The sequence below is a fragment of the Colletotrichum lupini genome, chromosome 1 (assembly GCF_023278565.1).
Source record: "Colletotrichum lupini chromosome 1, complete sequence".
Classification (NCBI taxonomy): Eukaryota; Fungi; Ascomycota; class Sordariomycetes; order Glomerellales; family Glomerellaceae; genus Colletotrichum; species Colletotrichum lupini.
The window spans coordinates 7,510,823-7,538,790 of NC_064672.1; the positions used below are offsets into that span (position 1 = coordinate 7,510,823).

The 27,968-nt window shown below is 31.5% G+C and overlaps 4 protein-coding genes across 4 annotated transcripts; 3 read left to right on the forward strand and 1 right to left on the reverse strand.

Moving 5' to 3' along the window:
- Nucleotides 1-9,064: 9,064 nt before the first annotated feature.
- On the forward strand, nt 9,065-9,570 carry CLUP02_02150 (allantoate permease; the record flags this gene model as incomplete). Its single annotated transcript, XM_049281184.1, has 3 exons — nt 9,065-9,247; nt 9,362-9,415; nt 9,472-9,570. The coding sequence occupies 3 exons, from the start codon at nt 9,065-9,067 to the stop codon at nt 9,568-9,570; spliced, it is 336 nt and encodes a 111-aa protein (XP_049137141.1).
- Nucleotides 9,571-13,565: 3,995 nt separating this feature from the next.
- CLUP02_02151 (uncharacterized protein) lies at nt 13,566-13,796 on the forward strand (the record flags this gene model as incomplete). The annotated part of the gene is made up of 1 exon (XM_049281185.1): nt 13,566-13,796. A coding segment is annotated over one exon (231 nt), but the record flags the coding sequence as incomplete, so codon positions are not given.
- A 3,212-nt stretch (nt 13,797-17,008) lies between these two features.
- On the forward strand, nt 17,009-18,411 carry CLUP02_02152 (allantoate permease; the record flags this gene model as incomplete). The annotated part of the gene is made up of 2 exons (XM_049281186.1): nt 17,009-17,285; nt 17,369-18,411. The coding sequence occupies 2 exons, from the start codon at nt 17,009-17,011 to the stop codon at nt 18,409-18,411; spliced, it is 1,320 nt and encodes a 439-aa protein (XP_049137143.1).
- A 7,456-nt stretch (nt 18,412-25,867) lies between these two features.
- CLUP02_02153 (uncharacterized protein) lies at nt 25,868-27,906 on the reverse strand (the record flags this gene model as incomplete). Its single annotated transcript, XM_049281187.1, has 11 exons — nt 25,868-26,021; nt 26,102-26,221; nt 26,316-26,449; nt 26,532-26,578; nt 26,638-26,674; nt 26,741-26,773; nt 26,829-26,937; nt 27,035-27,191; nt 27,248-27,267; nt 27,354-27,721; nt 27,811-27,906. The coding sequence occupies 11 exons, from the start codon at nt 27,904-27,906 to the stop codon at nt 25,868-25,870; spliced, it is 1,275 nt and encodes a 424-aa protein (XP_049137144.1).
- Nucleotides 27,907-27,968: the final 62 nt, after the last annotated feature.

Here is a 27,968-nt window from a genome sequence, read left to right on the forward strand (position 1 = left end):
AAGTACTTCCCCCTCTATATAGTCTAGCTTTTTAAATAAACCGTTCGCTAAGTTTATTTTCCTTAACTAGTATTCTAAGTTAAAGTTGAATACTAATAATTTATATACTTATTTTATAAGCCTTTTTTAAAGGTCCTACGCTAGTATACTAATTATTTTTTTAAATACTTAATAATTTATTAAAATTATAAACTTTTATAAAAGGCCTTAAAAATAGTAAGCTTAGTACTCTAGCCCTTTTATTATAATAAGTAGTTCTTATTAACCCGTAGCCTATTACTACTCTATATCCATAAGCTTTTATAATTAATAAGTAACGGGTTATTATTTTTTATTAACTTATTATAATAAGATTATTATAATAACTTTAACCGAAGCGTTAGTTTTTATTTATATAATATATTATAAGTTCTAATATATAAGTATGATTATTAAAATAAAAGCGATTTTTAGCTAATTAAATACCTCGTTTACTTCTTTAGTTTACTAAAAGTCCCTTATTTACCCCTTTTTTATTTTTAATAATACTATTATTAGTATAATAATATCTAAGTATTTAGTAATAAACTTCTAATAAAAGTTATAAAACCCTAAGAATACTTAGATATCCCTAATAGACTTTAGCGCTTTTTAATTAATAATCGTTCGTACTTATAATAAGTTAATCTTAATTCTTTTTAATATAATAATATAACTTAAGAACTCGACCTTTTTTTAATAGAACGAGTACTTTAATAGTTTAGTAAAAAGCTTATATAAACGTAAACATTAAAGGACTTTTTTAATATCCTCCGTATACTACTCTTTTATTATTAAATAAATTATTAAATTATTTATATATATTATATAATAAGTATTTAATAAGTTAGCGAGCGCTTAGTAAATATATACTTAGAACGTTATGGGTACGTTCGTTAGTTTAAAAAGTATAATAATATATTTAAAATAACCGTATTAGCTCTAGAACGTTATTTTTTATTAATCTCTTTTTTTAATTTAGATATAGTAATAAGTATCCCTAATATTTATTTTTAAAATCTATTTTACTTTACGAAGCCTATTTAGGAGCTTATTAATAAGTAGTAATAAGTATTAATTCTTTATAATTATTTTATTTAGCCCGTAGTAATTTATATAAAGGCGTAGCGTACTATCCTTTTTTAATATAAAGAGGATTAGTACCCTAGCCTTACTAACTAAAAGTATAAGATAACCGTTTACTAAGTTTTTAATAATATACGCGCGAAGCTTATTAAGTTATTTTTTATTTAATGGATAAATAGGATTATATAGTAGTTTAGTACTTAGAACTAAGTTAATAAAGTATTTTACTTTATTATATAACTACGGTCCTTTTATTAACTATTTATTAAATATCTCTACTTCTAATTAAAGTTCTAATAATAAACTCCTTCGTAATTTAGTCTCCGTTACCCCTATAATACTTTTTATAATAGTAATATATAATATATATACCCTTTTATAATTTTTAATAATATTACGAGCTATTACCTCTAGTTCGGTAACTAAAATAGGCTTATATAACTATATATGTATTATTATATTAATATAAATACCCTCTTAGTTTATTAATAATTATAATAATAAGAGGTTTACTATTCTTTTATCCTTATTAACTATAATAAATAGTTATTAAATCTTCCTTAGCTACTTATAATAGTTAATAAAAAAGAGCGTTAATTAATAAGCTTTCCCTTAGTTTACGGCTTTACCCTAAAAGTCCCTTAATAAGGGAGCTATAGTAATAGCCGGGGTTAACCCTAAGTAAATTATAAGCCTAGTATTAATAATATTTATCTTAGAGTATATATTTATATTAACTTTTATTAACCTTTCAATAATACTTCGTAAAACTATCGCCCTACTTTTTATAATTATTCTTATTAATACCTTTTTAATACTTAGTATAAGCGTATTAAGTATATTACTTATATTTACTTATTTTTTAATAAGTCGACCTCTATAACTCTTAGCTTAATAATAACCCGTTAAATAATTACTAACGTTAGCTTTAATTAGGGGTACGTTAGCTTATTATCGTCCCTATTTCCTAACTTATTTTTTTAATACTTATTAAATATATAGCCTATTTTATTATATATAAAGTACTTAATATTATTATTATAACGCTTTTATAATAGCTTAGTATGAGTACTCTTATTATATAGCTTTTATAATATTACTTCTAATAAGTCCTTAAAGCCTAGCCCCTTAAAGCTCTCTTTATTCTTTTTTTTATAAAAGGGGGATATTTGTTACGAAGGTAACTTTGTTTACCTTATTATTCGCCTTATTATCAATATTACGTAAGCAAACTATATACCATATTAATCTACGATTTCTGTAGATTATTATAGGTATTGATTATGTAAGCAATACTGCTTATATAAGCTTACGTGAGCAATGGAAAGTACTGGAAGGTAACTGAATAATCTGGAATTTACTCGAGGCGGAATTACGTACTACGATTACGCATTCACTTACGTATACGCTTATTAATTATATTATAATTAATAAGCAATGGAATATTCTAGTAAGAGGTTTTTATGCCTATATGTAGGCGTGTATTTGCCTACCTAGACCTTTCGTTAAGCAAGCAACTTCTCATATAGTAATTCAACTATATTACTCTCTTTACTACAAAAACCTCTTTTATATACGCTAATATCCCCTATATTCATATATTCTTGCTTCTATATGAATATTCACTTTTTATAACCTTTATAAGAATATCCCGCATTACCTCGTTAAAGCTATACGTGCTAGAATATTTAATACGGTTATTTTAATAATAAATATAGCCTCTTTTTATTATCCTTTTATAATTAGTCGCCGCTCTTTTATTAATTTAATAATTATAATTTATTAACCTCGTAAGTTATATTACGTACTTTTTTAATTAAAACTTTATAATAATTTAAATTATCCTATAACTAAAATAGTAGTTTAAAAAAGAACTAATATACCTCTACTTTCGAATTTTTTATATTTTTTATACTTAGGTTATAATAAATTACTAACTACTTAGTAAGGAACTAAATAGGGGTCTAGCCCTCTTTTAGCCTTTTTATCCTTAGCTCTTTATAATATTCCCGTTCCTAAGTCTCGGGGTCTACGTATTATTAATAAATAAATATTAAGAAGTTACCTTAAGAGAGGGGATCTTAGAGGCTTTTTTTATAATTATACTATTATATTTATAATAATAGGGATATTTTAAATAGGGCCTATTTAATATACTATTCTATAATACTTTCTATACGAAGCTTATTACTTACTTTTATAATAATAATCTAGTTTATTACTTAGGTACTTATAAACTCTTTTTTAATTAGTTTATAGTTATAAAAAGGAGGCTTTTTATATTCTTATTAACCTAGACGTATTACTAATTACTTAATAAGCTATTAAATAAGCTCCTTATATTAACGCCGTTCTTAGTTTTAATTTTTAATTATTATTTTTATTATTTTATAAAAATAGGTTATTATTAAGCTTATAAAGTTTATTAAACTAGCTATTTTAATACTACTTATACCTTTATACGCGCCTTAATTTTATATATTTAATAATTAGTTATTAATAAACGCCTCATTTATAATAAATAAGGTCTTTAGGGTATTAATAGGGTAACTAGCCTATAAGGGTAATTTATTTTAATTATTTTCTTTATTTAGCTCTTTTATAAACGCTAGTATTTAAATAGGACTTGCCCTATAATAAGCTTATTTTCTTAAATAGAATAGGGTTAAATAATTAATTTTAAATAGTTATAGCTCGTTAGTACTAATAGCTCTTTATTAATAACTAAGTATTATTTTATTAACGTTCCGTTTATTTTTATAATTTATTATTATTTATACTAATTACTTTATAAAAATAAAAGTTTTAGAATTATAAAAAATTAGGCTATAAGTACTTAACTAGCGAGGTTATAATATAAGTATAAGTATATTATAAAATTAAAGTTTATAAAGTCCTTTATAAGGGCTCTACTTTTTAAAAAGTTCTTTTATAATACGATCCGTATATTAGTTACTAAGTTATTAGCGTCCTATCGCCGGCCGTATCCCGAATTTATTATAATAAGTTTTATTACTATAATTTTTATAATACGCTACGTACGTACTCTTTATACGCTACGTAGTTATTATTATATATTAAGATATTATTTAAATATATAATATAAACGATATTAACTAGGCCGCTTAGAACGTTATTAATATATATTTAAAAAGTCATAGGCGCGTTAGTTAGCTTAAAAAGTATAACTAAGTACTTAAACTACCTATATTTAATATAAAAAGCCGTTTTTTACTTATTACCCTTAACTATACGTATATAATAATACGCGTTTTTAAGGTCTAGCTTTATAAAAATAGAGGTATTAAATAGTCTATTTAGTATTTTTTTAATTAGTAATAGCGGCGTTCTATCTTTTTATATAATCTTATCAATTACTTTATAATTAATATAAAGTTATAGCTCTTTTCCTTTTTTAAATATAAAAAGGATAAGTACTCTTACTAAGCTTATAGAGGGGTATATCTAGCCCTTAGCTTTTATTTTTATTAAATAGTTATATAAGATTTCGAACTTATAGTTTAATAATAAGTAAATAAGTCCTTAGGGAATAGGCGCCGCGTTGTTTAGTTTAATATAATAATCGTATAGTACTCTATTTAATAATAAAATAGCCTTTTTTTTAAAAATAAGTTATTAAAATCTTAGTAACGTAGTTTTTAGTTCTTAGCTACGCTCGCTAGTATTACGTTATTATTTATAACTAAGTCAATTATAATATGCGCAAGTATTATTAAAATTAAGTTATTTAATAGCCCCTTTTTTAGGGTATCTAAGTAAATATATCGTTCATAAATTAAATACTATTATTTTTTTTATTTCTAACTAATTAATAAGTTAATATCCTCTAGCTAGGGGAAATTAAGAATAAGTATAAGCGCTGTAATATTAGCTATTATAAAGTAATATAGCTATATCTTTATTATATAGTTATTATTAATAATTCGAAGCCGTAAGTAATAGCTTTTTAATATCTCTATTTATTTACCCTCTACGTTTATTAATTATAATAATAAGTAAATTCGTAAATTAGTATTAAAATTATTACATAGCCCGATACTAACTACGTTCCTTTTTATTCTTAAATCGATAAGGGCGCTTAGCTTTTTTTATATATAGTTTAAGTATATATAAGTTGGGATATCTAAGCGCCGCCCTTATTAATCGCTAGCTACTCTTTTTATTAAAATAATATTCGAGCTTATTACTAGTCCGTACTATTTAGCTAGGGTAAGGTTTAATTAATAACTAATAGCTTTATACTCTTTTTAGTTATATTTATAGTATATAACGCTTAGGTAACTATTAATAAAGTACTTAGTTTTATTATAATTATAATATTATTAATATTACTCCTATAATTATAAATAATCCCTTATAATATAGCTAGTTTTTTTATAATTATAATATATAGTATCCTTATTAAGCGAGTTACGGCGTGTTTTTTACGTATTTAACTTATTAATACCCCGGTATTTTCTTATTAACTTATTTAAGTTTAAGTTAGAATATTACTTAGGGGACGTTTATAAGCTCCTTATTAATAATAAGGATTATTTAATACGTCTTATTAATAATACTAACTATAAATAAGTTTATAAAAGTTCTATTTATAATACTATTACGAGGTTTAATTCGGGCTATAGCTTATTTATTAATATAAAGATCCTCTATTTCTTTATTAAAATATATTTTAGTTTTATTTTAAACTTATTAATATAGCTAACGAACTCGTTAACTTTTTTTTTTAGCTTTATAAAGTATTATTTAGTTATATACTCGTTATTATTCCTTAATTAATAAGATTAAATAAGTTATTTTATAAAAAGGTCTTTAGTTCTTTTTATATAACTTAGTTTATTATAAACCTAGGGGTCCTTTAGTAATTAAAAATATAATACATTTAAAAAGTTTTTATACTACTACTTAGGTAACTAACTATATATACTACTTTATTATAATCTATTTTTATTTATTAAGCTTATAAATTAAAGTAATAGTAATAGTTAAAGAGGAAGCTCTATAAATCCCGTACCGATTTGTTAATATATAATAAGTTAAAGAAAAATAGCGGTTTAAATATAAATATTTTATTTATAATACTTACTTAAATTAGGAAGGAGTTAATAAATAGGGGCTTAGGTAATACGAACTTATTATTTTATTATTATTTAAGTAGCGCTTTAAATACGGTTTTATTTATTAAATTATCTTTAATCCGGAGGTTTACGTTCTCGTTTATATTAAAACTAACGTTCGAGGCTATTATAATTAAAACTATAGCCCTTAGCGCGGGGGCCGGGCTATTTAAAAAGTTTTATAAACGTTCTAAATTTACTTATATTTTACGTAAGTGCTTTTTATATATTATAATAAGGATTTTGTTTTTAATTATCGTTCTTATTTTTATAGTTTTATTAGCTTATTATTTATCGTTTAGTTTAAATATTAATAAGTAAGGGTAAGAAGTTTATTATTTTATTTAAAATTTATTAATATTCTTAGTAATACGGTCTTTTTATATTATTATTACGTTATTCGTCTTATTATACTTCGTTTCATATCGTTTATTAAGGAGGAGGCGACTTTAAGGGGTTTAATAAAAGAAAATCGTCTTTTTATTATTATTATAATACTAATTACGCTCTCTTATTACGTCTCGTTTTTATTAATATTTTAAGTTTTCAACTTAGTCCCCTTTATAAATAAAGATTTTAAATTATTAATAAATATATAATATAAAGAAAAAGTTTATAGAGGCTAATTATTATTAGGGTTTAAAAAATAAATTATTAAAATCTATCCTTTGCTTAAGGTATATTACTAGCGCTCTATATATACCTAAGCTACTCTTTTATTACTTAGTCCCCCTCTTTATACCCCCTGAGCTATCCCTTAACCGACGAGGCCTAACCGGCGAGGCCTGACAGTAGGTAACAAGCTCGAATCAATGCCACGGACGCTTTTTAAGGCTGAGCAAGTACCTAGTCTGGCTTGATCTGGTCCAAACTCTGGCGGCATTACTAGGCTATAGCAAGCCCCTCAATTCACTATGTCCGCCTCGGTACCTGCCTTGGTGACATGAATATTAGACTTGTGAACAATGGCTTAGTAATGAGTATTATCCAAGAAACTCAGACATTTTCAGAGCTCACATACATATTTTAAAAGAATAAAATCGATGTCAATTACGATTGCAAAAGGTGAGCGAAATCCTCATACACACGACCAGTCGTTAACCTACCCCGCATTATCCCTAGGTGCCTACGACATTAGACTTATCGCGATCGAGGCCAAAGACAACCTGAACACAATCTTAGTTACTCTCTCCAAGTAGCCAGTCTCAATGACTCGGTTCCGTGCCATGACCTCCCATACACGAGACCTGGCGAGCGTCTAGGAAGTCGACGACAAGCCCGCCACCACCGTATCTGCAACGACCAGACCATACTCATTACACACAACCTCAAGACAGCGCTCCTGCGGATGCGAAACAATTCAGAGCCTATAAGCAAAAGAATAGGGATCGATCAGACAGATAATGCAGAGCGTTTGAGGTAGTTCTAGTTCATGATGAACATCTCCAGTGCCTGCTTTTGTGTTGAGATGACTCCGGAAAGAAGATGGCCATACCGCACAGGTATTTCGCTCAAGAACCATCTCACGATGATGATATGGGCCTCTCAAGAACTGGACAAACTTCACACTACAGGGAATAAGCCAAAGCCAAACATCACAGGACCGGGAAAGTGTTCCCCCCCAGATGACCTCCTCCGCGACCCCAATACTGGAACGTAGTACGAACCATCTCTGCCGCCACTACTACTGCAGATTGTGAATCATCCAAGAAGTCGCCTTCGTGCGCTTCTCCATCATCCTCTATGCCCGCCAACTAACACGATGGTCCCACTTGATATGAGCAGTCTCGGCTCAGGTAACACCTCCTGGATATTTTAAAAGTCCAACTTCGCCGCTATCGCTCCGTCGGCCCGGAGACGATGCCATATGGTTGATTCAGAGCCAACACTTGCGTTTGTAAGAATGGCATTGTCTCCTTTTCCCGCATTCCGTTGCCTGCGGCAGGGCCTTTGGCCGCGGGAGAACTATAAAGAAACGCCCCGGTCGCTAAGCGCCTAGATATCGCAGCTATGTGGCATCGGCGGCCGGATGCCACATTCACTGGACCCGACGGTCTGGTAGCGTTAGCAAGTGCGGATATTCATGTACCTGCGTACAATATCCGTATCCGTGGTTCTTGTTCAACGGCTTGTACATTGTAATGCCGGCCGCATTGACAGAGAGGATGTCCCCGTCCTCGCCCGTCAGGAAGTGCACCGGGCCGGGTCACACAGACCAACCGGTCCCGGAACCGGACCCACTCTCCAGTGGTTGTTGATATCCGGGATGATAGTGAAAGGTACTGCCAATAGCTGCCCAGGCAGTCTAACGCACCGTTCGTCATCTATCATTTGCAGCCGGAATGACAGAACCCCACCCGCGTGCTTTCACTTCAACTATCAACTCGTTTGCCATACTGCACAGGTATCTTCATTGTGGAAACGCGGGGAATAGTGATAGTGGGTGGAACGTGCGAAGATACGGTCGCCATTGCATGGAGATAACAAGTTGCTTCGGTCATCCTGGTTTCGGTCTATCCAACTCTCCAAGTAGGTACCTACCTATCCGTAGTATACTTGAACTACCGATAACAATGCGGGGTTTAGCCACGCCCAACTCTATCTGTCCCGTATCGAGGAAAGACACGGTTTTCCGACTCAGTGCACATATTACGCGTGATACGCTGGTTGATCGTCAGCACCAATAGTAGATAAGACTTCATAAGAGCATTAGTTCCCTTCCCTCAAGTTGTATATTTGGTGATGTTGTCTCCGTGATCGACGCCTTACTTGAGTTGTGATTGAGTCTGGTCCAGGCCAAGCCCAAAACAGTTCCCTTCATCATGGCCGACATCAAGACAGAAAAGCCTCAGCCAGAGGTTTCCGACGTTGCGGACACGGCCGAGGCGTACACTGAGAAAGTCACACTATCCGAGCACGACTTGGAATTGGAACAAGCGTTGGCAAACTATGTTCCAGATTCTCCGGAAGAGAAGGCCCTCGTGCGGAAGCTCGACTTATACATGGTTAGGCTTTTTTTCCTCTTTTTTTCCTCCCTTCATCCCCCCTGGCTCGTCTGCTGGGTTGAACAGTAGTCGAACTCCGAGTCAGCAATGGCGCGATGCTAACGCCCATGGCAGGGGCCGACATTGTGGTTCATGTACATTTTAGCGTACATCGACAGGCAGAATATCGTGAGTCTATCGCGGCAGATTACACGCAGGGGTGTCCGAACTGACTTGTCACAAAGGGCAATGCCAAAGTTGCTGGTATGGAAGCAGACCTCAAACTCACAGACGACCGTAAGCGCCCCTACACAGGCCCAGGCAAAAGGAGTCTATCGGATTAGAAGTCCAATTCGACCGCGGCATACAGCCGACTGCGCAGGGGCTAATTAGGGGCCCTATTTATAATTATCATAGCCAGCCCAACCTACGGTTAGAACCTCCTTTTTATACCTACTACGCAAATATTTATATAATTTAATTAATCTCTTTATTAACTACGGTTCGAACTAACTACCCTATAATAAGGATACTAATACTAATTAGTAATTAAATTCTATTATTATAAATTAGTAAAGTATCTTATTACGTAAAAAAAACGACCTCTTAATATTACACGGGATAAGAGATTCGTACTAATTAACTTTATAAAAATAAATAAAAAAAGAGGCGATTCTTAAATACCGTACGGAATTAAGTAATTATAGCCCTTTATTACTTACGAGAGGTCGACGTTTATTATGTTAAACTATATTAATTAATAGAACTACTTAAGTAACTAGCCTTTTACTGTCGCCCCGAGTAGCTTTTTTACTAAATAACTTTTTTATAGCTAGCCCGCGATTAGAAATTAACTAGTTAAATTAGTAAAAAAAAATACTTATATAACGACTACCTACTTAATTAATTAGCGCGACGAACGAGCTTAATAATACGGTATAAAAAAGTACTATACGATTAAAAAAGAAGATCTTTAAATATAAATATTCTTATTTAGTAATAAAAGTAACCCTATAGGAGTTATTAAACTAAGAGATTTATAGTATATAAAAAAGTCTATTATTACGAGGATCTTATAAGTACGACTTTAAGCCCGTAATCTAAACGACCTCTTTATAGCTCCCTTAACTACCCTCTAGGTATTACTTAAGAATATAATATAAGGGACGGTTTAATAAGGGAGGAGGGGATTTAGAGGTCTTAATAGTATCGAGTTAAGAGTATTACGGATCTTAAAAATTAACTTAAAAAGAAAACGGCTACCCTAAAGTAGTCTTACGACCTCTCGCTAAAATTACTATTAGCTTAAAAAAAAGCTAAAAAAACGAGGATTTAAAAAGAAAAAAAAAGAATTTTCTAAAGGGCTACTAAAAGGCTTCTTTTTATATTAACTCCCGGCGCGAGATTACTAATTTTAAGAAATTAACTAAGTAATAAAAAGGATTATTAATAAGTAATAATTACCTAACCGTAATTAAGCTATAAAAAAGACTACTTAAAAAATATAAAATAGGGTACTAAGAGGTCGTAAAAAATAAAATCTCTAAGTATTTAACCTTATTACGTACGAATAATAAATAAGTATTTTTTAATAAGTCCTTAAAATCTACGATCTTATAAAAAAGAGGGCTTAACTTCGTTAACTATACTTAACGGCTTATATAGTTCCTAATAGCTTATATAGCTCCTTTACGAGCCGCCCGGTATTTACTTTTAACTATTCTTATAAAATACTACTCTAAAAGAGGTAGGTTAAAAAAAGAAGCTATTTAGAAATTATAAAGAGCACGAGGCTTAGGAAGCTAAAAATATATAAAATAGTAGAAATCGGTAATTAGTAAAGATCCCGAGACTAATTACTATATCTTTTTATAGTAATATAAACGTTTACCGCTATTATTATAAAAAAGAACTATTAAAACCTACCCTTTTATACTAAATAAAAAAGAGGATCTTAGTAAGTACGATAGCTAGCGATTTAGAAAAGTAATAGTAATTACTAAAAATAATAAAAACGAGAGTAGTAGCGAGATAGTAAGAAGAAGTAAAAATCTCCTAGACCTTAATAAATTCGTTAGGTAATAAAAGTACGGATTTATTATAACTAGCGCGTAGATTAGATATATCCTTATTAAAATTAAATACGCTAATAACTACTAATACGGGCATAAGCTAGAGTACGACCCTTAGTAAATTAGGGTAAAAAAGAAGAGGACGAAACCTAATCTTAAATAGAATCCTAATCCTTTATAAATAAGTAAATATTAACCCGGATTATTAAGGGACGTAAATATACCGAATTATAAATTAGCTTAACGGTAAGTAAATTAACGCGGTATTAATTTATTTAACTAAGGTCTATAAGAAAAAGGGGCTATAGGGGTAACCCCTATTTTATAAGATCGTAAACGACCTTAGCTACTAGCTAAACGAATAGTTCGCAAGCGTAAGCCTAGGAATTATAAAAGTAGTTAATAAATTCCTCTACGGGTAAGGGGTATTACTAGCGTAATTATAATCGTAAGAGCTATACGAAATATTAATAGCGATAATTATAAAAGAGGAATTCGTATTATAGAACTAAGTATAAGTCGATGGAGCGTATAATCGCTTTAATAAATTTAAAAAAAGGGTAAATAACCTAGATTTCCTCCCTATAATTACTAAAAAAGATCTATCGTTATAAAAGGATATACCGGAGTAAAATATAGTACTAAAAGTACGATAATCGATAATTCTGCTTATTTCGATCTATAACTCGTTATTGTTATTAATATAAAATTCGGCGCTAATCGGCTAATAAAAAAGGAGGTAAACGACCCGAAGTTATTAATAATACGTAGCGACGCAAGGATTATATATAAATACTAAAAATCTAATAGTAAATACGAGGCAATTTATAAACTTTAAAAAGATCTTCTTAAAAAAGAAATTGTACTCTAGGGGGAAGTATAAGGTCTTATAAAAAACCCTAACGATATTTTACGATTATTACAAAAAAGTCGGAATTAGGGAATACTAATACTATTTAGTAATTAATATCGTACTCGTAAGTAAAGCCTCTAATTATTATTACGAAGCGGTACGTAATTTTAATTAAAACGACTTTTTTAATATAATTAACGTAATCCGAAGCTACTTCGAGACCTATAATAAGAACCTAGAGCTCCTATTTAAACTACGAGCAATTTCTTTTATATTTATAGCTAGGATAATAAAGGGTAAATCGTAAATAGAGATCCTTAAAAAGCTTATTAATCGAATCGATAAGCTAGTAAAAACCTAGCTAAATAAGGGGATAAACGAGCGGAAAGTCGGATATCTCTATATTATAGTCTAGCGTATATTAAAAATAAAAATAACCCTATACTAGGCACCCAAAAACTACTAAACGCTCTACTTAAGGCTAAGATCTAGCTTTAATATTAAAATAAAAATACCGCGCTAAACCTACTTCTAAATATATAATAGCCCTTATTAATAATATTAAGTCGATCGAACGTATAATAAAAAAAAAAAAGAGGCTAAATACGGTAATTACTAATAAAAAGGCCTAGATTTATTAAATAAGTAGAGATTTAACTTACGGGTAAGGTAATAAAAAAAGTAATATTATATTTATAAAAAAGATAAATATTAATTAAGTAACTACTCTAAAAAAGAGCGTATTAAATCGTACGAATAGTATAAAAAGTCGAGGGTAGTAAACGGTAAAACTAGCCCTCGTCGGTTTAACTAATTCTTTATTATATATAAAAGTAAATCCGGGGGTATAAAACCTAGCGACGGTAGCTAAAGTAACGGCCTAAAGTATATACCCCCTATAAGAGATTTAGAAAATAAAGAAGATCTTACCCCCTATACTAACGAATTAGATTATAATAAAATCGATAATATTAACTACTCTTTTTTTACCCCGTTAGCTTCTAAAGGATATACGAGGCTAAACGAATAGAAAGTAGTAAAAGCTCTTAATAAATAAGTTTTTATTTACGAATAGTAAGAGAAGGTCCCTTAGATAACGAATATAGAGGTAGCTAAAAGGGCAAATTTAACAGGGCCGAAGCCCATTCTTTTAATAATTAAAAAGAAGACGCTATTTTTTTTAATATTTAAAAAAAAAGAATATAGTACTAAGTAAATTTAGGGGTAGTTAGAAGGGTCCTTTTTATACTACTTAGATCCCTCGAATACTAAGCTCGTATAAGCATTTTATATAAATAAAAAGTACGGCTTAAATAATTTTTATAGGATTATCCTAGACACTAGGGTATTATAATAGTTAATTAAAAAAAAAGAGTAATTCTAAGCGCTATAAAAGATCGCGCTAATAATACTTAATACGTCGATAGTAGGTATTACGAGGATTAGTTTTAGCCTAGGTAAGGAAATCGTCGCTCTAGGTATAATAAAAATAGAGACGCACTTCGGAATAATAACTTTTTATATTTTACTTATTAATACCCCATTTCTCTTATATCTAAAAGATATAGATCGACTAGGTATTATATTTAATAATACGAAGAACAGAATCTCTAATAATAAGTATTTTAAAATAGTCGAACGATAATAGGGGTATACGTTTATAAAGTTTATTAATAATACGAAGTCGATTAAATACCTAACGGAAAGTAAGCTTAGAAGACTATATTAGAGATTTAGGTACCCGTTAGTTACGAGGCTATATAACTTCCTAAAGTAATTAAGTAATAATAATATTAAAATAGGGGCGCTAGAGTAGTTAACGAAAGTATATTACTAATATTAAATAAATACGCAAAGCCTACGCAGATTTAAGTTTAAATTACGTAATAAGCTTAACTTTAATTAGGAAATCGTCGTCGATATTTTATATTTAAATAGTTAACTAGTATTATATATAATTAATATAGCTATATCTTTCTAAGTAGGGTAATTCCTCTAGGATTTATAAGTAAAGATAGTATGGGCAGCCCTATAAAAAAGCTAAATTAATATATACTAAGGACTACTAAACGGTATTAGAACCGACGCTAGTACTAGCTTTAAGTCGGTAAAATTTAGGGATAATATAACAGCCTATAGTATATAGCTAAAAGTTATACCCGTTAAAGCGCACTATAGTATTAAAAAAATAAAAAGGGCATACTAGTAGTTAAAAAGGGCGTTTAGAATTATTAAAGAGGAAAATCCGGATTTTATTAATAATAAATACCTCTAGATAATACTTAAATATTATAACGATACTATAGGGCCTAACGGACTTATACTAACGCTATTAGTATTTAGAGCATATCTAAGAACGACCTTAGCTTCGCTACTATTACTAAGTATAAGCTAACGAGCCTAAGTAATTAAAAAAGTAATATAAGTACTACGCGAGGTAAGTATAAGAAGGTAAATTAACGAGGTAATTACTACGCATAATAAGCTTAATATAAGGGGTAATCTAAATATATTATTAAATTCGTATATATAAGTATAGTGCGAAATTACTTAATAATAGGCTAGGCTATATAAATTAATTTTTGTTAACGAGCGCTCTTATATAGTCGCAAGAGATCGTAACTAGCTACTTAAAATATTAATTATAGTAGTTAAACCGTACTATATAAATCCTAACGAAGTAATTTCTAATCTATAAAAAGAAAAAGAGCTAGGGGAAACTATATAACCCGTAAAAGAGGTATAGGAAATTATCCTTAACGAAATCGTTATAGTAGTATTAATAAACGACGAGAAAAAAAAATTACTAAAATGGCACTAATATTACTAATAAGACGTTATAAAAGACTATAACGGCAAGCCCTAACGCGGTAATTTATTACTAATAACGAGGTAATTAATACCTTTTATATAACAAAAAAGAAAGCCGATTTTAAGCTAGTAGTTAAACTACGTAAAGAAAGTATAATTATAACTATTAAAAAGCCGTATAAGGGATCAGATCTTATTAAAGTAAACACTCTTCGTAATTAAAGGGTCTATCGATTTATCCTATACGACTTAGAAAAACATATAAACCTCTACATATTTAAATTATAAATAGTTTATAAGATTAAAGGGAAAAGAATACCCTAGCTATACGAGAAGTCTAAATATATAATTTAGGGGTACGGCGACGTTAAAAAGGCGACGCTACTTATATAATTACCCACTATATAGCGCTATAACTAACGATTAATAATAGTACTAATAATATCGCTATAGAAGAAGGGATACGAGATTTAGAGCCGTAATATTACCTAAGCCTATACCTAATCGGCCACAGGGCTTATAAAAAAAATCCTAGCCTATTTACTAAAAGAAATAGTTAGTAAGTACTTAAAAAGCACGATTATTAAAGTACTTAAGTTACTATATAGGCTCGTAAAATCGGGCACTTATTAATAAGCTACTTACTACGATTTTTATATTAATTAATTATTAATAATTACTTTTACGTACGACCCGTACTTATTAATTACGGAGTACGAAGGTAACTAATTTAAAATCGTTAGAATATAGACCGATAATATATTAGGCCTATCCGATATTAATTTTATAAAAAAGGAGGATAAGGAGCTCTAAAAAGCGGGCTTCGTAATAAAGCTAAAAGAGGTCCTTATAATAAATATACCCCTAGTATTTAATAGTAGGATTTTTATAATCGAAGGGGAAACCGTCGTTTTTTAGTAAAAGGGGTAAGGCGAGAAGATTAACCTCGTCGATCTAAATATAATTAATATTAAGAAGTAGTATAAGGCTAAGCTTATGCGAGGGGTATATATTATAAGTATTTATTAGCCTAAAGTAATTTTTAACTACGCTAGGGTAGCATAGGCTATAAATCTAACTAAATAAGACGTTAAAATACTTAATAAGCGGCTTAAGTAATAGAAAACGAATCTTAATCGAGGTCTCGTTTACTACCTAATCGACCTTATAACTAGTAAGCTCTACGTCTTTATTAATAAGTTATTTACGAATAATAACGACCTTACTTCGTAATTAGGGTATATTATTATCCTAGCTAACGAGAGTATAAGCGAGAGCGAATTTACTATATATAATAATATAATCCACTACTCGTTAATTAAAAATAAGTAGGTAATAAGAAGTATATTAGCGTCGGAGGTCTATAGTATAATTAACGGCGTTAACCTTTCTTATATAATTTTAATAATACTAAAGAAGATTATTAATTAAATTAGCCTTCTACCTATTCTAACGGTTATTTATACCGATTCCTACTCGCTATATAAATACCTTATTAAATTAAGAATAATAATAAAAAAGAGGCTTATAATTAATATTATAACCCTTAAGTAATTATATAAAAGGTATAAGATACTCGAGATCCGTTAGATTAATAATAAAAATAACCTCGCAAACGTTTTTATAAAAGTAGTACTAAATAAGGGATTAGAGTAATTCGTAAGTAATAAAAAAAGTTACTATACGAATAAAGGAATAGGTTATATAAAAAGAGTAAAAAAAAGGGGAAAAGGAGACGACTTAGTAAACGGGCCCAAGGTCGAATTATACCTCTAACTATAGTAATTAAATTAATAAAAAAAAGAGAAAGTTAATATCGGATTAAAAGTCTAATTTAACCGTAATATATAGCTAACTACGCAGGGGCTAATTAGGGGCCCTATTTATAATTATTATAGCTAGCCTAACCTACGGTTAGAACCTCCTTTTTATACCTACTACGTAGATATTTATATAGTTTAATTAATCTCTTCGTTAACTACGGTTCGAACTAACTACCCTGTAATAGGGATACTAATAGAGTTAAAGAAATCGGTATTAACAAAGATGATGTATAATGCAGAATATGCCATGTTGCTTTCGATCTTCTTCATTGGCTATCTCGTCTGTGAAGTTCCCTCGAACATGCTGCTCACTCGATCTCGCCCGTCGTACTACCTGCCCGGTATCATGATTGTCTGGGGCACCGTATGCTCCGTGATGTCGGTCGTCAAAAACTACGAAGGAATGCTGGCTCTTCGGTTCTTTCTCGGCTGCATAGAGGCCGGATTCTTCCCTGGTGTCTTGTACGTGATGACTTGCTGGTACAAAAAGGCAGAAATCGGTAAGTACTTACCTACCTTATTACCTACTTTCACGGTATCACCCGCGAGTCCCGTACTTTAATCTACTCTTCATCTGTAAAAGTAGCCCAAGTACAGATGGATGCCAAGCCCCACAACTGGTCTACGTCAGCTTGTACTAAGGTGAAATTGCATTTTACAGGCAAGAGGTTTTCAATCTTCTACACCGCTTCTGTGTGCTCCGGCGCCGTGAGCGGCCTCCTCGCTGGCACAATCACCGGTAACATGGAAGGCGTTCGAGGCATGCGAGGGTGGCGATGGCTCTATCTGATTGAGGGCGTCTGCACGGTCGGGTTCGCCGTGATTTTCAAGTTCGTGCTGCTCGACTTCCCCGAGACAACGAAGCGCTTCTCATTGGAGGAACGGCAACTCGCCGTGGTCCGCATGATCCACGATCGGCAGACGACGGCGGCGCGACACGGCCAGCGCCTCACTCACTGGCAATCTCTCAAGGCCGCGCTGGCCGACCCGCGGACGTACATCTTTGTGGTGCTCTTCACGATGGACCTGGGCTCCTGCACAATCTCCTACTTCATCCCCACGATCGTCAAGCAGATGGGCTACACGTCGGTCATGGCGCAGTACATGACCATCCCCATCTGGATGGTCGGCGCCGTCTTCCTGCTCGTGCTCTCGTACACGGCCGACAAGACGAGGGACCGTAGGTGGCACATCACGGGGTGCATGTGTCTCAGCTTCATCTGCACGCTCGTCTGCGTGACCGTGTCGAACCCCAAAGTCGTGTACGCCATGCTGTGCTTCTACATTGCCGGCCTGTACACGGCGCTCCCGCTCATGCTTAATTGGACGTCCGAGGTCATTTCACTCCCTGCGGAAAAGCGCGCCGTGGTGGTGGCCCTGGTCAACTCTGTCGGAAATCTCTCGGCGGTCTACGGCAGCAGGCTCTGGCCCTCGTCGGACGGGCCCCGGTTTGTAAAGGGGTTCGCGGTCACGGGCGCCTTCACCGGCTTCGGAACTATTCTGGCGGCGCTGATTCCTGTCATCTTCTCGTACCTGCCCAAGGAGGGTAACACCAAGGCTGAGAAGGAGATCTTGGCACGCGAGAGAGAGTTTGTTGAGAATACCAGAGCCCCTGGTGAAGTGTAAAGTCGTATGAGTTTGCGAACTGGCAATATGGGCAAAGGGAAAACGACGCCCGGGTCGGGACGGTGGGGGGGAGTGGGAAATCGAATTCAATTCGCCTCCATCAGCATTGGTAAGACAAGGAGGGGAGAGGGGGTTCGTACCGAGAAGTTAATATAAATATATGAACTGCAACTTTGAATAGCACCTTGACAATTCACAAAGCCATATTTTATGGAACAGCGTTCCCTCCCAGGAAAGAGAGTTACCAATCATAGTAAACACAGGTTCAGGTCTAAGTACCTTATTATCGAAGAAAGTTAATTCTTTCTAAATTATAAGTATAAGAATATAGTTTTAATAAAATAATATAATACCTACTTAGTACTTAAATTAAGATATTTTTTTAAACTTATTATAAAAAGAAATTATATTATTAACTACTCATTATCAAGGTTTATAAATAGTATTATAGTTTTAATTATAATAGCTTTATTTATAATAAATAGAAAGTTTAATTATAAGTCCTTTAAAAACCTCTTTTTAAGAGCTATAAGAGCTTCTAAGTATACTAAGTTAAAATACTTATTAAAATATTAATAACTAAACTAACTTTATAATAATAACTTTAATAAAAAACTTAGTAAATAACGCTAAAAGCCTTATTAATATTAAGTACGATTTATAAAATATAGTAATATAGTGTTACGAAAGGGAACTCGAGGTAGGTCGGAACGCTATTATATTAACCTAATTAACTAAAGACTTAATATAAAAAAGGAAAAAATAGAATAGTAAGTAGAAGCTAGCGGGCTAGCCCTTTAGGCCTAGCGGTCTAGCTTATTACGTAATTACTAAGAGCTTAGCCTCGTAGCCTAAGGCTAAGCTATAGGGCTTATAGGGCCTTAATACTTATTATTATAATATTACCCCCCCCTTTATACTAGAGAGTACTATTTATAGTACTAAAAATAAACTTTTAAATTACCTCTTATTTTAGCAAATTTATAGTTATAATTATTATTATTATATTATTATTATCCCTTAGTAATAACGAATTACTAACCGTAATAGCTTTTATTTATATATTTACGTTCCGTAATAGGCCCTTAGTAATTAAGTATTAGTAATAAAATACTTAGAGTACTATTAGTATATATTTAAAGCTCTTTATATTATATTAAGTTAGGTCCGTATTATATCTTTTTTAATTTACTTAATATTATAGTTTTCTTTTATATAAGTATAATTTAATAACTTCTAAGACCTCGTATTCCGGTTTATTATTATTATTAATAATTAGTAATAGCGGGTCTTAATTTTACTTAAGTAGTAGGTTATTAGTAGCCTTTTTTAGCTTATTTAGGTAAAAAACTAAGTATACCCGGCTATTTATTAATAGTTTTATAATTTATATACCCCCCTATCCGGCGCTAATAATAGGCTATAGCCCGGCTTATAGCTATTATAATTTATTTATATTAATAAACTTTTAGTACGAGGTATTAATAAAGACTTAGTCCCCTAGCTTTAGGTCGTCCGGGCGTTAGTAGCGGTTAGTATACCTTTTATATTATACTTAAGCGACCTTTATATTACCCCTAGTAATCTCCTAAGCTTTATATATTCCCTAGGCTATATGCTATACGTTAGTATAATTTAGTTTCTTTTTTATAAAGCTAAATTAGTAAGTTTACTTAGACTAATTAAAAAAGAGCCGTAATTAATAACTAAATTCTATTTTATATAATAATAGCCCTATAGTCTTATTAGGCTAGGTAGTATAAACGAAATTAACTATAAGTAGTATATTACTTTAATTATTTTAATACTAGTTAATTAGTAGTCTTAACTATTATAAAATATATTAATTTAGTACTTCTATTTAGCTATTTATTTAGGGATAGTTGGCCGTTAATAACTATAACTTAACCTTATAAATTTTATAGAGCTCTTTTTAAAAGTTAGAGATAAATTAGGGGCCTCGGTCCGATATAATAGTTTTTAATAAGTCGAAAATAAGTAGTACTTATTCGTAAAATATCTAGCTTATATCCTTTACTATAGTAATTTTATAATAAAAAATAGATATTACCCTCTTATTTAAGTAGTCTATTATTACTTAAATATTATTAAATCTTTTTTAATTAATAAGGATAATTATAAAGTTAATAAAAATATATTATTATGGGTAGTTAGGTACTAAAAGTAGCTTTAGCTCCCCTAGGGGCTTATTATACGGCTTTTATAATTAGTAATAAGTATAATAGTTCCGTACGTATTAATAAGTATTTATTATTAGGCCCGGTTAATAATATTACTATTTAATTATTTTTATAACTTTATTACGCTTTAAATAGGCAAGGAGCTTTTATTTATAAACCTCGTGGATAATTATAATATAAAGGTTCTCTTTTTTAAATATTACGAGCTTTTTATTTATTATTAATAATCTATTATTTTAAATAGACTAGCGCTCGCCCCCTTTAGTTATTAATGCTTATATTAATATAAAGTATATTATAATAAGGTTTTTATTAAGTTTTAAAATCTTTTTTATTAATAAGTACCCCTAGAGCTCGTTTTTTAATAAGAGCGAGCTAATTATAAGCTATAATTAACTAATTATAGTACTTAATAACGCCTATAACTTTATTATAATATCGGAGGATAATAATCTTAGTAATAAAAAGACTTAGGTCTTATTAGCCTCTTTTAATACTTACTAAGTATAAATATCCTCTATTTTCTATAAAAGGGCGTTAATTAATACGTTCTCTTTCCCTAGGTAATAATAGATTTAAAAATTAAAATCTATTAATATACCGGCCTAGCGGGCTTATTATAAATTAAATAAGCGCTTAGTTATAAAGAATAGTAATAGTTAATAGTTTATAATAACGTTAAACTTATACTTATAATTTATAAGCTCTGCGCGCTATTCTTCTAAGTATAGTATTATTATTAATATTTTTTTATTATAAATAGTATAATTAAGCTCTGCGCTACTTATTATTTTTAAATAAAAAGTTACTAAGTATTATAACTTATTATCCTCTTATTATTATAATAGCGCTCTAGCGTATATTAAATTAAAAGTATTAGTTTTTAATTACGTTAGTAACTCTAATTTAAAATAATAGAGGATAAGTACTAACGTTAGTATTAATTTTATAACTTTAAAAGCCGTTTTATAATCGGTATTAAAGTTAAAAAGAACTCCCTTACTTATTAGCTTCGTAAAGGGCCTAGCTAAGTAGCTATAGTCTTTTATAAATCTCTTATAAAAGTTATAAAACCTAAAAAAAAACTAAATACTCTTAAATAATATAAGTAGTTTCTAATTTCTAATTATAAAGACTTTCTTTTTATTAAGCTATATACTTTTTATAAAAACTATAAAGCCTAAGTATTTTATAAAAGTAACGCTAAATTCGTATTTTTTAATATTTATTTATAAGCCTACTTTTTATAAATAGTTTAGTACTTTAATAACGTACTCTTAGTATTAGAAGGGGTTATTTAAAAAAATTAGGATATTATTTATATATATTATATAAAAGTTATCTAAGTACTTTATTAATATCTCGTTTATATATTATTAATACGTAATAGGCCCGTTATAAAGCCTAAAGGGTACTATTTTATATTTATATATTTTATAATAGGTTCTAAACGTTATTAAGTCTTTAGAGGCTAGGTCGAGGTAAATATAATAAAAGGCCTATTTAATATTTAGTTTAATAAATACCTTCGCCCTACTTAGCTACACGAGGGTCTTATTAATAAGTAATAATAAATAATAGTTTTTCTTTATAACTTTATTAAGCTTATAGAAGTTAATATAGAAGCGTAGATTATTATTATACTTTTTTATAAATAGCGTTAGTAACGTAAAAAGAGTATTACTTAGCTTAATAAATCCCTTTTATAAGTACTTTAATAAATAAGCTTTTATAACCTCTAGCTCTAGTATTAACTACTTATATAGAAAGTAATAAGTTAGCTTCTCTTTATTATTATTTAAAAGCTCGATTTTATAGTTATATAGCTTATAAAGCGCTAATATATCGCTAGTTACTTTACTAAAGACGTTAGTCTAAGGCCGTAAATACTTTAATAAGTTCGTTATTATAAGGTTACGAATAACTTAGTTATTATTATATAAAGGGTTTACCTCCTCTTTTTTATTTTTTATAATATAATTAAGTTTATAAAATAATATAGAGCCTATTTTAACGTCGTTCTATTTTAGGTTCTTTTCGAAATTGGGAGTGCTAATAAAAGTAATATTTATTTATATTATTACTAAGTATAGTTTTTATTACTTAGCCCTCTTTATAAGGGCAATATTAATATTATTAAGGGCGCGTTCTATTTTCTTTATATTCTTAGCCTTATTTAACTATTATATTTAGTAAGCCGTCGTTTTTAATAAGTATAATAATATCCTAATTAGTATACCCTTTACTTACTATTACTAAAGCTTTTAGTTATAATAAGTTATATTTATTTTAAATAAGTCCTATTAATAGTTAGCGTCGATTTAGTATTATATATTAATAACTTCCGGGGTATATAGGTCTTTAATATCCTTAATAATAGTAAAGGGCGTCTCTTATAATAATAAGTCCTTAGGCTATATTAACTATTAGTAATAAATATTAGGGTTTATTCCGTAATATTTAAATTACTTTTACCTTAGGATTAGGTCGTAGCGGCCCGTATTAAACTAAAGGAGGGGTATTTTTAAAAAGACCTGTTAATTAATATATAAGTTAGCGGTCTATATTATACTAGTATTATTTAATTACTCTTTATTAAACCCGGTAATAAGGATTAAGTATAGTAATTTATAAAATAGGGCCGCGCAGAACCGCTATAATAAAAAAGTTATATAGTTATTTATAAATCTATATTTATTAGCTCCCGTATTAAATAAGACTTTTAGGTAAATTTTATATTTATTAAATATTAATATAAGCTCTATTTTAAAGGGCTAGCCCCCTATAAGATTTTATAAGTTTACTAAATTAATTACTAATCTTTTGTCCTTTTTATATATATCCCCTAGCTAGGAGTTTACTTTTACTAAGGGTTTTAGTTTTTTAAACCTAATTCTATTTTAATAAGGCCCACGGTAGCGTTAATAATAGTTATAATAGTTTTCGGCTTTTTAGGGTAGTTTTTAAAGATATATTTAGTATTATTATAAATAAAATAAGTATTATTATTTTTAAGTTTTTAATATAAGGCTTTAGGGATTGTTTTATAAATAGAAGTATAACCTCGGTCCTATTTAATACCCCTAGTACTTTTATTATTTCTACTACTTTTATTATTTTTACTACTTTTACTTAAAGTTTAGTAAGTCTAACTAGAAGCTTTAACCGGGCGGTTTTTTATAAAAAGGGGCTATATTACGTTAACTAGCTAAGTAACGTACTTAGTATATTTTTAAAAAGTAGCCGTATTATTTAAGTACTTCGATATAGCCTAGTTACGAAAATATATAAGTAGCTTATTATAAAAACGGCGCTTTTACTAAGACTTTAAAAGCTTATTAATACGTACGAGCTTAGTAAATATAGAGCGCTTTTAATAGACGTTTTTAAATATAATTATAAGTACGTCTAGTTTATAATTAGTATTATTTATAATAATTAGGTTAATATAAGCCGACTTAAGCTTATAAAATAGCTACTTAGCTATAATAATCTCGTTAGAAATTAGTATTAAGTATATAAATTCCGTAGCGCTATTTCTAATTTTATTAATAATATATTTTAAATAGTACTTATTTATATTATAATTAGTATTCTCTAAGCGCTTTATAATATACTAAAGTTAATAATCGAACTTAAAGTTAGTATTATTATTTATAAAGATAAGTACGTTAAGTATTTTTTAGGAGCTATAGGTAACGAGATAGGATGAAGCTAAAGTAATTTCGTAGCTATTTTATATTTCTAAGTATATTAGCTATTATTTTAGTATACTAAGGGTAGTAATATTCTAAATAGAGCTAGCTTAGGAGCCGTTCTTTAATTACTCTAGCTTTTTAGCTATAGCTATGTTATTAATATAGGCTTAAGTAAGGGCTTTTTTTATAATATAGAGCTTTATAATAGTAATATATATAAAGTCGAGGTTTTTATAAGTTATTATATATAAGTACTTAATACTATTACTTAACTAATTAATAATAAAAGCTAGGACCTATTTTAATTAGTACTAAATAATGCGTATTTTTAGTTACTATTTAATTTATTTAAGTAAGGTTTTTTTATTATTTTTAAAATATAGCTCTTAAATAAGGTCGAGGTTAATATACTATTTAGTATTTTTTTTAAAGAGAATATTATTATAAATATAAATAGGCGAGGTAAGCTAATTAGCTACGTTATTAAAGTACGCTAAATAATTAGTCTAAGTAATAGAAAGTAAAAAACGCTTTATTAACTAGTTAGATAGCGCGACCTTAGGGTTAATAATTAGGAACTTAGCGCCTTTATTAGGGCTTATAACGCTCTATTAGGACTTATAAAAGCGGCGACTTTATTAAAAGCTATTAATATAAAAAGAGACCTAGCCTCCCTAGTTATATTTTTTAATTATTATGTTTAGTAAAGGGGGTACATATTTAGGGAGTATTAATTATATTATTTATATATAATTAATTTAGTTAGCTATTACTTAGCTCTTTTATACGCTTTTTTTAATAAAAATAGCTAATAATTAATTAATTAAAATATTATTATTCTATTTTTAAAAAATAGTTAATTAAGTAACGTTAAGTAATATTATAAAAGGGAACTCGAGGTAAGTTAGAACGTTATTATATTAACCTAATTAACTAAAAACTTAATATAAAGAGGGAAAAAATAAAATAGTAAGTAGAAGCTAGCGGGCTAGCCCTTTAGGCCTAGCGGTCTAGCTCGTTACGTAACTATTAGGAGCTTAGCCTCGTAGCCTAAGGCTAAGCCACAGGGCCCATAGGGCCCTAATACCTACTACCGTAATAATAGCCGTAGAGTATTATTAATATATCTTATATTAAAAAGGGTATTATTAATATTAATAAAATAAATAAGGTCGTATTAATATAATACCTTAGTTTCTTTTTATAACTTAAAGATAATTACTTTAAATAGTATTAAAAATCTATTAAAAAGCTCTTTTAAATACTTTAATATATTTATTATTATTTTTAAAATAATAAGATTTTTAGCGCTTATATATAAAAATAAGTTATTTATTTTTAAATAATAATATTAGCTTATTAATAATTTATTAAAATTACGATTCTAGCGATCCCTTAATAAAAGAGAGGGTAGAATAAAAAAAAGGATAGGTAACTTATAAAAAGGGTTAAGGTTAAATAGTGCGGAATTCGAGGGTAGGGTAGCGTCTATATGTACTGCGGCAATCCTCTAGTAATACAAAACGATGGAGTTAAACAGTGATACACGTGACAGGTTCAGGTCAGCCATGATGATTGGAGGCTTTGGAGGTTCTGGTTCGCTTCTATCCGCCATTCTGACGGTCTGACCGCTGCTGCCGTGTGTCCCGGCAAACAGAGCCGAGATCCAATTTTGATGGCCAGAGGGATGTAAGGGAACAGGTCGGGAATACTGGGTGTTGTGGTGCTGTTCCCAGAGTTCCCACAAGAGTTTCCATCTCACCGGAAAAGTCGATCCTTTGAAGAAGTGACGGGAACCACAATTCATCCTCGTCATCCTTGTGGCTTGATAACGGATATCGTTCAAGATGTGGCTCCCTGTGGGCTGTGGCTCCTCCATATGGGGCTTCCTCGAGTTCCTCGTGGGCTGGGCTTGAGGCTCAATCTATTTCTTGGCATGCATATCCTGGTCTCTGGGACCTTGACAACTTTTGGTGTACGAATTCTGCCCGGGATTGGATCTCACCCCTGAATGGGCACGGATTGCGAAGGAGAAGAAATGTCAGCCAAAGGCATTAGCCGCCTAGTTCTCATAATCAGCCCGTCCAAACTAACCCCGTTCGAGGCATCCGGCTGCCCATGCCATCCTGACTCGAAACACTAAGGAGAGACAACCCGCACCAAGCAGAAATGGCGTGTGTGTTTTTTCTGCTTCCGATTGACTTTCTCTCCCTCCGCAGACCACGTCCTTGAGAAAAAGGTTTCTTTTTTGCAGTACGGGGGGGAAGACTGACTGCCGTCACGACTCACAATACACGTGTAACCGAAAAGTAAAAATTAAAGTCCACGAAGGAGCTTGGGCCAAATAAATGGAGCCTGATGCGCCTACCGCGGTTTATGCTTAACAGATCTTATCCCTTCTCAGGACGACATAGTACTGCGGTATGTGACATTGTCACACGTAGAGTCGGAGACAGGCCGAGGCTAGAAGCTTGTTAGTTTATTTTCTCACAACCCCTGATTTGTTCTGATGGATTACTGGGTCTCTCAGTCTCTGTGAGTTAGAGTATGCCAATGCCCACGCGCGTATTGCTCTTCCATGTCTGTGCCGCAGGGCGGCGTTTGTGGCGTGCCCGAGTTTGCTAATGCTAACAAATGTCAGAAAGTACGCATACCTACCTAGTAAGACGCCATCAACCGGGAAATTTTCAACCGTTTCATCGGAACGAGTTATGGAGAGCTTACGGAGTAGAGCGTGGTGCTCTGCATTTTGGAGCTCCCTTTTCTCGGATCCCATGTGTCCTTAGTGGCGGAAATTTCTCTGAACCCATGTTTGGCACCTTGCAGACGGAGTAGTCTCTCCTCTCAAAAATGAATGGTACCCTAGGAGCGCGAACTGCCGCTCGTGGACATGAGTGCTGACTGGTTTGGACACCCCGTGACCCCGTGACATCTCACTGCAGCAGGTCCTCTCCGTGCTCCATCGCTGGCAGTCTCTAGTCTCCGGGAGGGGGGCAGCCACACTTCCCAACTCCCGCCCCTCCCCCCCTTAACGCGGCCCTACCAGCGGAGATTTCTGTTCGTCTTTTCATTGATGGAAGTGACGCCACAGACGAATGCGAGGCCGTGCGAGGACCCGCGAGCTAGGCCGAACGTCTTCGTCGACGGGCTCGATTCGGATTGTGCCGCCGAAGCTATCACCGCAACCCCGGGCCGGACGGGGGTGACGTGGTAGATGAAGGGGCCACAGAGCGCAGCAAATCCCCACGAATCAGTGGGGATTACCCACCACTCTATCCCTCGAACAAGTCGGCTCCGGCACCCAACGCCATGATTCTTCGGAAAGTAGTGTGGGTGGGTTAAGCAATGTTCCTCGGCCGACTGCGCAATTGGGGGCGTGCTTTTCTTTCGAAGGCCTAGAAGGATGAGGAGCTGTGAGATGAGATGAGGCCTTCGTCTGGCCCTGCTGGTGGGGGGTTCTCTTCGAAGGCTTGGTGGTTAGGGGGCTACTCTATCCGTACTACCTGGGTTGCCTGGGAAAGGAGATGGAAGACATGGAGGAAGGGGGTTTGTTGAAGGAGCGGCGTCGAACAGCGGCACAGTTTCCAAACAAACATATATGATCGACCTTGAGCCGCGCTCTTTGACTTGGAAGCTCCCTTCTTACTCCAGCGGCTTT